The 14,314-nt window shown below is 39.6% G+C and overlaps 1 protein-coding gene across 5 annotated transcripts in view; it reads right to left on the bottom strand.

The window, feature by feature from the left end:
• slc2a9l2 (solute carrier family 2 member 9, like 2) overlaps positions 1-14,314 on the bottom strand; it is a 104,759-nt gene that overhangs the window by 66,764 nt on the left and 23,681 nt on the right. For all 5 annotated transcript variants that reach the window (XM_082533224.1, XM_082533223.1, XM_082533226.1 and 2 more), the window contains 3 exons: positions 13,077-13,237; positions 10,420-10,544; positions 8,750-8,895 (listed from right to left, as the gene is read on the bottom strand). In XM_082533224.1, coding sequence (XP_082389350.1) covers positions 8,750-8,895; positions 10,420-10,544; positions 13,077-13,237 — 432 coding nt within the window. The remainder of the gene's footprint in view (positions 1-8,749; positions 8,896-10,419; positions 10,545-13,076; positions 13,238-14,314) is intronic.

Genomic DNA, 14,314 nt, shown 5'->3' with positions numbered 1-14,314 from the left:
ACATGTCCCAATTGGCATGTCAAGTGGCACAATGCTTATTAGGTATACGCACAGGAAACCATAGTTGACTTGGCAATTGTGACACAGCTGAAGAATGATCATTTGTGGGTTCACACTGAGGCCCTGTTCCATTAGTGTGTAACTTGTGAAGCACGCATTAAATGTTCTGTTTCACTCTCACACACCCATATGCACGCAAAGGTTTATCTGTGCAGTCAACAGTATGAACTAAATGCACGCCTTTCAGTGTCTAATAATTGTCATAAACAAAGCAGACAAATATTTTACTGCCTTATTACAAAGGCCGTGTAGCTTTCCCTTTTAATTATTACATGTGAGATGTTGACGGTTGTAGATTCTGGGATTGAACAAATGCAAAGCATGAGCCTTTGTTGTTGGGAGCTGACAGGAATGAAATGGAGAAGATTTACAACAGCAGCGTGGCTTCATGAAATGCACAGAGGACTACTACAACTGCCAGAGGGGTTTTGATATGAACATCATCTGAGACAGAGATAATGATAAAGTCAGGTGTACCACATCTTTGATATAGACAGTTATAAACACTAACATTATCTCTGTGTGGTTAGCCTTAATTACTTTTGCTGACCAGTGCATTCCCCAGCCAGGAGGTGAACTTGTTCTGTAGCGATTTTTTCTAATCATTTAATTGCAAATCTTTATTTCCCACAACAGGCAGTGAGATTAAGACAGTCATTCACTGTCAGTGTGGCACTCTGTTGTTCATAATTAACACATGAAGGATAGACTGTGCGTTGCAAAACGAAAAGTTGTCACTTTGGGATCTTTATAGAAGTGTTGTGTTTTCCAAAGCCTTTAGATGGATCATGAGTCATCATTCTGGTGACGCACAAAAGAACTTTCTAACGTCTGTTTATGTTTGTGTAAATGGTTGCACTTTGATCCAAACCATATTTTTCTAAAACTTATAAAGTTGTTTGAATGAAAAAAAGAAACACTGAGTAAAAATTTTAATTAAAAAAAACGTTTCCTGGTGTGACATCTTTTTAAATTTCTACTTTCTAAAGTGTTTCTTGTCCAAATAGTTTCCCCGTGGAGCACAAACATTTATCTGGAGCCGTTTTGTATCTGCATGATAAGAGGAAGATCACAACACCTCTTTCATATTTAATTCTCACAAAATGAGAGCCTACTTGGTAAAAATGTCATGGCACCAGGATCTCAGCCATTGGAATACTTTATAGATGGACATCTGCCAGGATCAGATGAAAAGCTGTTTCTGATGAAAGTCACCTTCTCTGTAAGCCTGTTTTCCCGATGGTCTGTCAGAGGAACAGACCTGGTGTGTGCTGTTCTTAAAATATTAAAGAAGACTCCTTCTACTAGGGAAAATGTGAAAGTGCTGGATTCACACAAGCCTTAAACTCTTACCGCATATTATATTCTTTTCTATTATTTGACAGACAGACAGATGATTCATACCCTGTGACAATGTGGGTTCAAAAATATTAACATGGTACACACGTATAAAAGCAATCAGCTTGAGAGACCTTGGGCTTTCCAACAAATCTAGACTCATTAACAGAAAAAACTTACAGAACATATTTGTTTTAATTGTTTTTTTTTTATCCTGTTAATAAATGAATGTATGTATTCCCCATATATAACAACCAATCTACAGTCTAAGTATCTATGTGATAAAGAATGTCATGTGGAAAATTAAGTATACACAGCTTACAATAGAAAGTATCCAGGTGTTAAAAATCAAATTGAATTGAATAATTGATCATTAGCAAGTGTGAACGTCTCTATAAAAGCAGATGTTTTGGTAACTTACTGGTCTGAAGCACTCAGGTGTGCATTAATACAGACATCATCAGGGATCTTGGAGAAGCAATGCTGCTCATCAATATGGGTAGATTTATAATGTCATTTCTAAACAATTTGAAGTCAATCATTCATTCTACAGCGACAAAGATTCACCAAGTTGAGCTGTTTCTAAGAGCAGACATCCCGGTAAATTGAGCCCAAGGTCAGACTGTGCAATGCTCAGAGAAATTGCAAAAAATCCAAGAGCTACATCTCACACTACATCACAGGCTTCAGTTAGAATGTTAAATGTTAAAGTTCATCACAGTACAAGAAAGAAAAAGACTGAGCAAGCATGACTTGTTTGGAAAGGTTTACAGGGGAAAGTCTGTTCACTTTAAAAAATAACATAGCAGCACAGCTAAGCTTTGTAAAGTTACATCAAAAAACACCTCAAGACTTTGGAACAATGTCCTTTGGACTAATATGACCAAAGTGGAGATGTTTGGCCACGATGCACCACAAACACCTCATTACCTCTCAAGCATGGTATTAGAGGAGTGATGATTTGGGTTTGCTTTCTAGAGTCAAATGTGAGTCTGTCCCAAGCACAGCAGCAAATCTACACAGAATGCCTGGAAAAGAATCAAGGTGCTGCAATGGCCCAGACAAAGTCCAGCCCTCAACCTAAGTGAAATGCTTTGGTGGGACCTTAAAAGAGCCTGGAATAAATGCATGCCTAGAGGCAACAATGTAAAGAAGAGTGGGCCAAAATTCCCCCACAACAACATAAGAGACGGATAGTCATACAGAAAATGTTTACTTCAATGTACTACTGCTAAAGGTAGTTGTGCAGGCTACTGAATAACGGGCTGTCGTTTTTCACACACACTTCTTCTGAATTTTGGTCCAGTTATGCTAAATAAGAGAAAGAAAGAAAGTGTGACACATGTTGTTGCTCATCTGAAGATTTATTTAAATTATTTTAGAACCTGTCAAGGACCAAGTGATATTATATCATGTCCCTTTCATATGACTCTAGCTGTAGTCAAGGCAGGCTGATAGCTTCACTATCTTGCACATGCACAGTGGATGACTGGTTAAGATCCTGTCACATATGTCTGTGATTTACTTGTGAAATGAAAAGCAAAGAAACGTGATAAGTGGGGCTGTATGTCAACACAAAACTCAATTTAGAGATGTGGTCAGCAGGTCATATTGACATGCGACAAATCAATGCTTTACAAATAAAAAAGAAATCCTTTTGTTTGCCTAAAGCTATAAAATAACACCAATATTTAATGGTAAAGTGCAAGGTAGCAATGGAAGAAAATAGGAGAGCACTTCATCAAATAAAGAGTGAGCAGGTTTGCGTAAAGATATCATTGATTTTATTTTGGTTTATCTTTTTGAAACAAAGGTTAAAATGCAAAGCAGTTTATAGGGGAATGAATTTGGTTTAGGAAGTTGAATACATTATTTTAATTATGTTTATCTTTTTTTTCTTTTCTTTTTTTAACCAGAGCAGGAATGCATCACATATTTGCAGGACAGCCATGCAAAAGGCAGAAGAAAGTAACAAAAAACCAAATTCATCACTACAACACTCGTGCCTTTATTCAGGATGGGCATTGGTCCACAGAAATTACGTAAAAGGAAGCTGGAGCCAAAATCCACTGGCTTGTATTCTCGTTGTTGGAAAGACAGCTCATGCGCTGCTGGAGATGTGCATTATGCATATAGGTTTCTGAACAAAAGGGTGCACCCTAGACAGGTTGCCAGTCCATCACATGGGTAACACAGAGAAACAGAAAACCGCACGTTCTCACATGATCATTCTGGAATAAATATACATCTTTTTTTAATTTATATATTTTAAAGTCATAATCCAAAACTATCTGAGCAGCCTGGTGCCAAAAAGTGTAATGTCATACTTTAAATTTGGAAAAGCAATTCTGGGAAAACATATTCCATTATTATTCCTGTTTTAATATGATGCCAAAGCAAGCAGTGATCTAATGTCAATAAATTTTGCCAGGAGTAGAGCACTTAGATTATTGGCTTTCTGTTCATATTACACAACTGATTTTGGCTTTCAAAGCATCTGTGCCTTAGGCTAATGTCTGTTTCCAGCCCCAACAGATAAACTGAAAATCTAGCACATAAATAATCTGTTATAAAAACATTCCAGCAGCAGACCAAGTCAACATGGCTAAAGTTGTGCACAGTGAGCAGTGAGGTGAGAAAGGATAAAATGAATAATATTTCCTCAAGGGTAAACAAGGTGTGTCTGAGAACTCCTACTAAATAGCCTATTGAAATAAGGAACCGATAGAACCAATCAGATAGCGTGAAGGGTAAAAACGGGAGTTTGTTGCTCAAGTGGCAGAGGAAGCCATTGCTCATGGCCAAAGCGCTTTCAGCCAGCCTTAGAAAGGGAGGAGTAATAGTGTGAGCAGAGTTGGAACTTTTTCCTTCAGTATGACTTCATGCTTGAATATCAAGTCAAAATGAAATTTTCTGCTATGCTGAAGCTGTAGAGCGAATAAGTCTGCCACTGAGGCGTCATCAGTACGTCTGACTAATAGAACGACCTTGATGTAACCCGGTGTTAAAAACGGGATTAAAAGTATAAATATTCATACTCTCACAATGGGAATAAAAATTGATAAAAACAAAGTTAATTATAATAAATACTGATAAAAAGCATGTAAACATAAGTTTAATTAATATGTACATATGTATATGTAATATTTAAATGGTGTGGGGGCAGGACTTAGTCCTTTAGAGTGTGTTTGTTAGATCCACTGAGCGACCAATCATTGGCCGGTCTGACCCTCCCCTGTCTGTGTGCGCTGCTTAGACACCTGTGTGTGCCTTCGTGTGCCAGTCAGATACGCCAGAGACACAGACGGTCAAAGATCCGTTTACCCGTGTGGCGAAGAAGCTAGCTGGATAGTGAAAGTCCTTTCTCCGGCGAGAATAATAAGAGTGATACTGTATTCCAGAGCAGAGGCGGAGGCAGACATTTGATACACCCGGGGCTTAGCCCTAAAGGATAGTATGCATGTGGGATTGGGGGGGGGGGGGGGGGGTTTGAAATGACTGAAAGATTAATTGGCTCTGTTTTGAGTTTTGTTCAAAAAAGAATGATTTCATATAGGTTATGTTGAAACCAAGCACACCATTGTTTTTCTTGTGACATTACCAATAAGTTTGATGTGTCACATGGCCCTCTTCCCATTGAAAAAACAAAAGTTGTATTCAAGATGGACGACTTCCAAATGGCCACCATGGTCACCACCCATCTTGAGGAGTTTGCCCCCTCACATATACTAATGTGCCACAAACAGGACTTTAATATCACCAACCATTCCCATGTTATTACGGTGTATCCATATAAATGGCCCACCCTGTAGAACCTGTCTGATCTGGCCGATATTTCCCTTCTGTCCTCATACTGTGGTTAAAGGTAACTATTCTGCCCGTACTACATCCAAAGAAGGCAAGAAGTAGCACTAACAGGTCTTACATGCTCACTACTAGTATTGCACCACCAGTGTTACATTGACATTTAAACGCTGGTGGTTAATTCTCACCTTAATGCCACCTAGTCACCAAGGTCACACACAGACGTGAGAGGCACAAAGAAATTTCGGTCTAGACAACCCAAAATGTGATGTCCACATATGTGGACACCAGGTCCTAGGAGGGGTTCACTCCAGGTTCTAAATTGCTCATAGGTGTGAATGTGAGTCTGAATAGTTGTTGCTCTGTGTTAGCCCTGCAACACACTGGCAACCTGTCCAGGGTGTAATGTGTCTCTCATCCTTTGTTAGTTGGGATAGTCTCCTTGCTACATGCAGTTATAGAGAATTTCGTTTTTGCTTTCAACATTGAAATACTAGAAACTCCCCAGCAGCCAGGTTGTCTGGGTGCATTTGATCTTGGCATTGTCCAGTCCGGATGGAAAAGATTTGACTTTTTCACTGTCTTTACCAAAGTTTAAACTGATGTGCTGCTTCCTCTCAGTGTGTGAACTAAACATGCCAAATATGAACAAAATATGAACAATTTGTGAGCTATCGGTGATAAAATAAATTTTTTTACTACTCATTAAGTACTGTATTTTTTCAAAGTGTTTTTTCTAGTTAATATTGATAGGTTTATGTTGTAAGTCAGACATATAGTGGAACCTGTCAGGCAGGGGAGAGGAAACAAACAGGATCCAAGAAACAAAAGAATGAGCTGACAGCGAGCCTTTAGTACAGCTGATGCAAAAGATACAAAAAATAACAAAAACCACAACATGAGGTACATGAAAATCCAGAGAGAATAAATTGGGCTGGCTGCACACACACACACACACACACATTGACAAAAAGGACAAAAAAGCAGACAAGATTATAAATACTCAGAAGTCACTGGGGACAACGAGCAGATGAGCGGGGAGACACAAGTGAAAGCAATTAACAACAGGTGAAAACAATCAGGGAATCAGAGGACAGGAAGGAAGCAAACCTGACAGCAGACATGAAAGAAAACTACGCTTCAAAGCAAAACCGGAAACAACCAAAGGAAACTAACAAACACCAACACAAGAACTTAAGATGTCAGAGACTAGGCAACACGGAGGGACAGAGGCATGAATGCAGAAATAAGGTACAATAAGACACAAGCTGAGGAAACTACTAATACTACTATTAAATATAACAATACACCGGAAAGAAGACAAAACAAGACAAAACAGAACATGTAACTGGTTACCACATTAAAAATAAGCAATAAAATCTTATCTTATCAATAATGTGAGAACTAAGTCTCACATTAGACTAGAATAATAAATAAGTCAAAATCTAAAAATTCAGCTAAGAACAAAACACAAAATGTAAACCAAGACTGGAACCAGTTCAACCAGTGACAAGTGACTCTCACAATAGGTGAATAGTACTTTATCTAAATGCATCACCAAAGTCATGACAGGTTCACATTTTACTTAAAGTGCCAATTTATATGACTTTTAGCATAATTTATTGATTCAGATTCCTCACTCACTCACTCACACTGGCTTTGGGCTTGCTGAAATGCCTTTAAGTGCAATTTGTTTATGACAGTGACTCGAGAGCAAACTTTATTACAGTCAAGGGAAAAAATAATAAAGAAATTCCCCACCACCACTACCAGACATCCACAGTCAACAGACCTTCTCCACAGACAATATACTAAAAACTTGGAGTGATGTGGTGGTTATGTTTAGCCCACTTTTCATTTACTAAACTCAAATTTCTTGTCTTGATTTAAAATTTCTCCAGCCTCAAAACCATTCTTACAGAAAACAACACGACATATACAGGGAGTGCAGAATTATTAGGCAAGTTGTATTTTTGAGGAATAATTTTATTATTGAACAACAACCATGTTCTCAATGAACCCAAAAAACTCATTAATATCAAAGCTGAATGTTTTTGGAAGTAGTTTTTAGTTTGTTTTTAGTTGTAGCTATTTTAGGGGGATATCTGTGTGTGCAGGTGACTATTACTGTGCATAATTATTAGGCAACTTAACAAAAAACAAATATATACCCATTACAATTATTTATTTTTACCAGTGAAACCAATATAACATCTCCACATTCACAAATATACATTTCTGACATTCAAAAACAAAACAAAAACAAATCAGCGACCAATATAGCCACCTTTCTTTGCAAGGACACTCAAAAGCCTGCCATCCATGGATTCTGTCAGTGTTTTGATCTGTTCACCATCAACATTGCGTGCAGCAGCAACCACAGCCTCCCAGACACTGTTCAGAGAGGTGTACTGTTTTCCCTCCTTGTAAATCTCACATTTGATGATGGACCACAGGTTCTCAATGGGGTTCAGATCAGGTGAACAAGGAGGCCATGTCATTAGTTTTTCTTCTTTTATACCCTTTCTTGCCAGCCACGCTGTGGAGTACTTGGACGCGTGTGATGGAGCATTGTCCTGCATGAAAATCATGTTTTTCTTGAAGGATGCAGACTTCTTCCTGTACCACTGCTTGAAGAAGGTGTCTTCCAGAAACTGGCAGTAGGACTGGGAGTTGAGCTTGACTCCATCCTCAACCCGAAAAGGCCCCACAAGCTCATCTTTGATGATACCAGCCCAAACCAGTACTCCACCTCCACTGGCGTCTGAGTCGGACTGGAGCTCTCTGCCCTTTACCAATCCAGCCACGGGCCCATCCATCTGGCCCATCAAGACTCACTCTCATTTCATCAGTCCATAAAACCTTAGAAAAACCAGTCTTGAGATATTTCTTGGCCCAGTCTTGACGTTTCAGCTTGTGTGTCTTGTTCAGTGGTGGTCGTCTTTCAGCCTTTCTTACCTTGGCCATGTCTCTGAGTATTGCACACCTTGTGCTTTTGGGCACTCCAGTGATGTTGCAGCTCTGAAATATGGCCAAACTGGTGGCAAGTGGCATCTTGGCAGCTGCACGCTTGACTTTTCTCAGTTCATGGGCAGTTATTTTGCGCCTTGGTTTTTCCACACGCTTCTTGCGACCCTGTTGACTATTTTGAATGAAACGCTTGATTGTTCGATGATCACGCTTCATAAGCTTTGCAATTTTGAGACTGCTGCATCCCTCTGCAAGATATCTCACTATTTTTGACTTTTCTGAGCCTGTCAAGTCCTTCTTTTGACCCATTTTGCCAAAGGAAAGGACGTTGCCTAATAATTATGCACACCTGATATAGGGTGTTGATGTCATTAGACCACACCCCTTCTCATTACAGAGATGCACATCACCTAATATGCTTAATTGGTAGTAGGCTTTCGAGCCTATACAGCTTGGAGTAAGACAACATGCATGAAGAGGATGATGTGGACAAAATACTCATTTGCCTAATAATTCTGCACTCCCTGTACGGCACACTTTCAAAATGTAATCGTTCATAGCCTCCTAAACCACTAACCTGACCCAGCAGCTCAGGCATCCCCAGCACTTGCCCAGTGAACACTCCTAAGCAGATTAGAATGGAGTTGAACTGGCCAATCATACCTCTGAAGTGTTTTGGGGAAATTTCTCCCAGGTACATGGGGAGAGCACTGAGAGCAATACCTGTCAGAAAGAAACAAGCAAACAATATATTAAAACCTATTAAAAACAATATATTCGTGTCTATGTAAACACCCCTGTCATCAGTATGTATTGACATAGTAGAGGAATATGCATTCACATATCTTGGCCGTATCTAGGATCTGTAAGCATCAGCTGTCTTTAAAAGCATTGGGGGTGTTTTTATCAGTATCGAAGTCTGTTTTGTTTTACCACATAAATGTGCAGACACACCAACAGCTCCACTGCACTAACACACACTGAACATCAAGTCACATTTCACAGTTGGCTGTCTTGAACTGTGGGGCACAGTCATGGGTACTAGTATTGATGGTCTGTGCATTAGAAACGGTCTACACTGAAGAACAAGTTAATACTTAAAAACAAATCAATTTCCACACACTACAATTTGTAAACAAGTTACCCCACGCTTCTGTAAATGTGTGTATTTTTTTTAAAGGTAGCTACTATTTCTCCGTTGTGGTATAACCAAGCTACTGTTAAAACCAAAACTGAGTTGCATTTTATGAGGTAGCACTTTTTTAGCACATGTGAAATCAGTGATCATTGAATTTAAAACACACAATGGCTTCTTCAGTTCTAACACCAGATGGGAAGTCCCAGGTATTTGACCTCTAATAGTGCTATCACCTTGGATGTGCTCTTTGAATGACCATCACTGAGTGGAGGTCGTGGCCTGTGACACCATTTATCTGCAACATAGTCTTGAGATACCTTTCCAGACGACTCTACCCACACTCACACACTGAGTCAAGTCATCTTAATGACTCATGTGATTCAGGATGGGGGAACATCTCACACCAATTCAAACCTGATGCAAGTGATTCGTACGATTGACACCAAGAAGCACATCTTAGCTGATGTGACCCCAGGGACTGAAAGGACTACAGCAGTGACCTGCAGCCCAGGAACCAGAAGTAAGCCTCCAGTCTGAGAGCAAAGTGCTCTATTAGGATAATATGGTACTATCAAGTCTATAAGGTATGATGGGTCCTGTTTAGCCCTGTGACAGACTGGCGACCTGTCCAGGGTGTACCCCGCCTTTCGCCCTATGACGGCTGGGATGGGCTCCAGCGCCCCCCGCGACCCTGAAAAGGATAAGCGGAAGAGAATGGATGGATGGATGGATGGATGGATGGGTCCTGTTTATTCGAGATGTTAATATGGAAGAAATACAGTATTTTGTCCTCGCCCATGTCCAGTACTCTCACTGCAGCATTTTGGACTAACTGGAGGTTTTTCATGGACCTTTTAGAATAACCTGATGATAATGAATTCCCATAGTCGTAGAAGTAAGTAAAAAGCCAGCGTCACTACAAGAGGTGATGTATGTAATTAACATTTTCTGATAAGGTCAACCAGATTAAACTTAAAAATATCATCATAATTTACATGATTAACTGAATTAATATTTTCTTTGTACTCCCTTACACTACAGCATTATGCTCTATATTGAATGTTCTACACTCTCTGATGAGTGGGAAATTATAAAAGCATATTTCTTACCAGAATCCACCCCCATAATGAGTCGTCCAATGATGAGCATCTCAAAAGATCTTGACATTTCACCCAGAGACAGAAGCACAGCAGCTATTACAGCAAAGCTGTTATTCAGCAGCAAGGTCCCCTTTCTAAAGTCAGTAAGAAAAATACATGAAAAAAATGTAAAAATTAACTAAATGTAACTCATTAAATTCAATTTCTATAGTGCTTCACCTGGGATGAAAAGAACTTCACCTAACAAAAAACTAGCAGAGCAAGAACTATCAGAGATAGCCGAGTTTTAAAAAGCTAACATCATGGAATAGCTGAATAACTTTTTATAGTTTCAAAGGAACACATTTGAGGCCATCACAACAGAAAAATCAGTTCTGTAATGGAGGTTTCTTACACTACGCTGAATCTGAAACTATTTCATTATCCCTAGTTGCTAGTATTCTATAAAAATTAACCCAAGCTCCCAGAAGCACCAAGTCAGTGGGAACTGTTCCTCTTCTTGACAAGTAACAATCAGTTCTCAATCACTTATTATATAACAGAATTTAGTGCGGCCTCTAGCCATGCAGGACACGATTACACCAGGTCGCATCAGCTGTCACAACTGACCCCCGTTTCAAAGAGCATCTGTCTGTCCTGCCTGCTGAACCTCTTCTGTTGTCCAACTGTTCTGGTTTCCAGCCTTTGTCTTGACCTCATCTCTTCTTTGGTCTTCCTACCTGTTCCCTGCTGTATCTTAACCATTAGCCTCTAGCATGGCCCTGATGGAGCTCCACTTTCACAGCAGGTCCTGCCTCCTGGAGTAGTCTCTTTTTAATCCCCCGTCTGCAGCACCTGGGCAGCACTGTTTATCTGCCTTGCCACCAGGCCACCCAACATCTCTGGTTCCCTTGTTCTCCAGCATCGGGCCATTTGCGTGTGATCTCCAGCTCATCTGCGTACTTTTACTTTACCAGCCTTTGTTGACCAAGTTTCTTTTTTTCTTCAGCATGCCTGTCTGCCGTGTGTGCGCATTCAGGTCTTGTCTGAACTGTACTTTTTTTAATGTCAGGGGTCAAAGAAAAATGTTTTCTTCCTATTGATTTTTGCTATCTTTGAAGTGAGATGCTTAACAACGCCACTGAGGCTCTCAGAGCAGCACATTTCGTAAGTTATAGCATTTGTATTTCAACATCAGTCACACAACACCAGCAGCATGATAATCAGCCGTGTTTTGTTTCTGAGATGAAGGCTTTTCTCTCTTGCTGTGTCTAAATCTACATTTAAATCTAAAATTTAAATACACTCATTTATGTAGCAGTGCAGTTGACCACAAATGTTTATTAATCTCTTTTCATGTCTGTGGTGAAATGTCCACACACCTCTACTGATTTTTTTTTTTAAACTAAACCTACCTCGGCTTCCCTGGCATACTTTGAAGTGTGTTTCATTTCAATTGCTCCATGAGTCCTCATTAAGTTAACATATATATTCAACTCTTGTCCCTGACATCTGAATTTCAACCTTTCCGAAACTCTGTGTAAAACTTCCAGCTGACCCACACGTCTAGCAGGGAATGTGGAGGGAAAATGAATTATACGCTTCAACCTAATTAACACAGTGAGGATCGCAACCTGAGAAATCCAAGGTGAACCTCAAGGGTATCTTAATTGTCTGAAATGACTCTGAGTAAAAGCTTCATAAGTCTCTCTGTGACACTCTTGTCATTAGTGGATAACAGATTCTTTAGAAGACGTATCATTTCATAGCCCTGAGGTGATTTTGTTAGTGCCTGAACGTGTCCCTTGAGGATAGTAGGACATGTGGCTCTGCAGTCCAACACATAGGTGATCAAAAGTTAAAGCTAAATGCATCACGCTGGCTGTGAGATTGGATCTCATCATGCAGTATATAGGCTGTCAAACCAGTGCAAGTCAGTAAAGACCAATACCTTTTATGTCCTTGGAGTCAGTGCACTGACAGTCTTTTATGTCTTAAATCCATTACAAAAACTTACTGGTACTTGATCATTGTAAATGGAGGCTAAAGACAACAGTGAGATTGCTACAGAGTAGATTTAAAATTATTCATTATTGTACTTAAAGGAACTGGTTGTCTAACGGAGCCTTGTACCAAAAGGGAGACACGAGGAACAAAAATAACACTTGTACACTTTAAGGGTCTGTGTTTGTATTTAACATCACTGTTATTTAGTCACAGCTGGAGAGGTGAGCCACAGTGTTAAAACCACAATGATTTTGTTGGATCATTTTGTTAAATTAACATCATACTGAGAAGCCAACAGTTCGTGCACAAACAAGGTCATTTACCACCTGCCTAAGCACTGTTGCAGATCAAGTGGTTAGTGGTTTCTTTCTTCCCTTGCTAACAGCAGCACACCACACTTCAAAAATTCCCCTTTCTTGTGTTTGTGCAGCACAGTGTTATCCTGCGGTCCCTTGATTTCAATCCGACCAAGCATTTGTGGGATTCACCAGAACAAGCTCGATCCAGAGAGACCGCTCCCCACAACAAAGGAAGCCAAAGGATCTACAGTGTTGTTCATATTCACTCATAACATAATCGTTTGCACCAAAATGACTGCTGTTCGCCATTCCCTGATGAGTGAAGGATATAAAAGCAAACTTCTTACCAGTGATATTGTAAGCACATAACAGTGTTCTCACCTGCCCAGTACTTTGATGATTAACGTGGCAGACAGGGCTCCAAAAAGGCCTCCAATAGAAAATATGGACACTGTGACGGACCAGAGGAGGGTCACCGTCTCCGCTGAAATAGGCTCCCCATATCTCTCAATCCATGTCTTATTGTAGAAAGCTTTAATGTACTGCAATACAAAAGGAACACAAAGAGATGTTTTAAATGTGTTATTCATATGGATAAATGGTGAAAACAAACAAAAAACATTGATATTTAAAAAGTTTAAATGTAAACCTAGAAACCCCCAACACATGTTTACTGAATATCATATGTATCATGAGTGTGTTTTTACATTTCCAATCTGACTTTATGACCTAAACTTTGCCTGGAGAAAAGGACTACCAGGAAATGATTGTTAAACAATATGATCTGAAAACATTTTGCTTTAATACCAGTAATAATATTGGTAAGATTTTATATCTGGTCTCCACAATATGCAAATAAATTAATTTCAGCAGGCTTAATGCAGGCATGTCATTAGCCCTGGGCGGCCCTGGATGTTTATTGAATAGCTCCAGATTTCATAAAAGAATTGTTTATTCTTTGCATCTGTATTCAGGTTTGTCACACGTGAAACACTCTTATCTCTCTCTGACCTACCTGCCCTAATGCGATCTAAAATTTGTTCATGTGTTCATATACGTGATTGATTGACTCCTTGTATCCAATAAAATGAATAAATGACGTGTAAAACACCTAATCAATCATCACATCAAAAGTTTGAGATTTGGATAGTTTGACTGGAGCATCACGATAGCATTCTTTTTACAGACAGTGTCTGACGTTTTGTATAACTTTACTTTAAAAAATAGCAAATAGCGTAATAGCAACAAACTGAGTGACTTCATTAAGAAGTTGAAGCACAGGCTACAATGAGTCAGTGAATGCGTCGCATTAAATTATTACGGCACTTGTATCAACCCACGAGAATTCTAAAGTGTCTTCATTGAGCGTGAAGACGTCGGTTGCATAGAAAGCAAAGGGCCTTATAGCTTTTTGATCTTTCATTTAACAACTGCGACTGAATTCCTGTTAAACCAAAGCTGAAGCCCTCCCTGTCTTCAGCACTGTCAGGAAGGGCAGTGGTCACACAGTTGCTGTCATTGCTTGCTTTGGCTTAGGAGCTACTCATTGTAAGCATCATGTATCACGAGCATGATTGCCGGCTTTGCTTAACTTAAGACTGAAAAATGACCTTTGATGT

This window comes from Aulonocara stuartgranti (genome assembly GCF_965226115.1).
Source record: "Aulonocara stuartgranti genome assembly, chromosome: 5".
NCBI lineage: Eukaryota > Metazoa > Chordata > Actinopteri > Cichliformes > Cichlidae > Aulonocara > Aulonocara stuartgranti.
The sequence above is the reverse complement of the archived record's forward strand: the minus strand, read 5'-3'. Positions and strand labels throughout refer to the sequence as shown.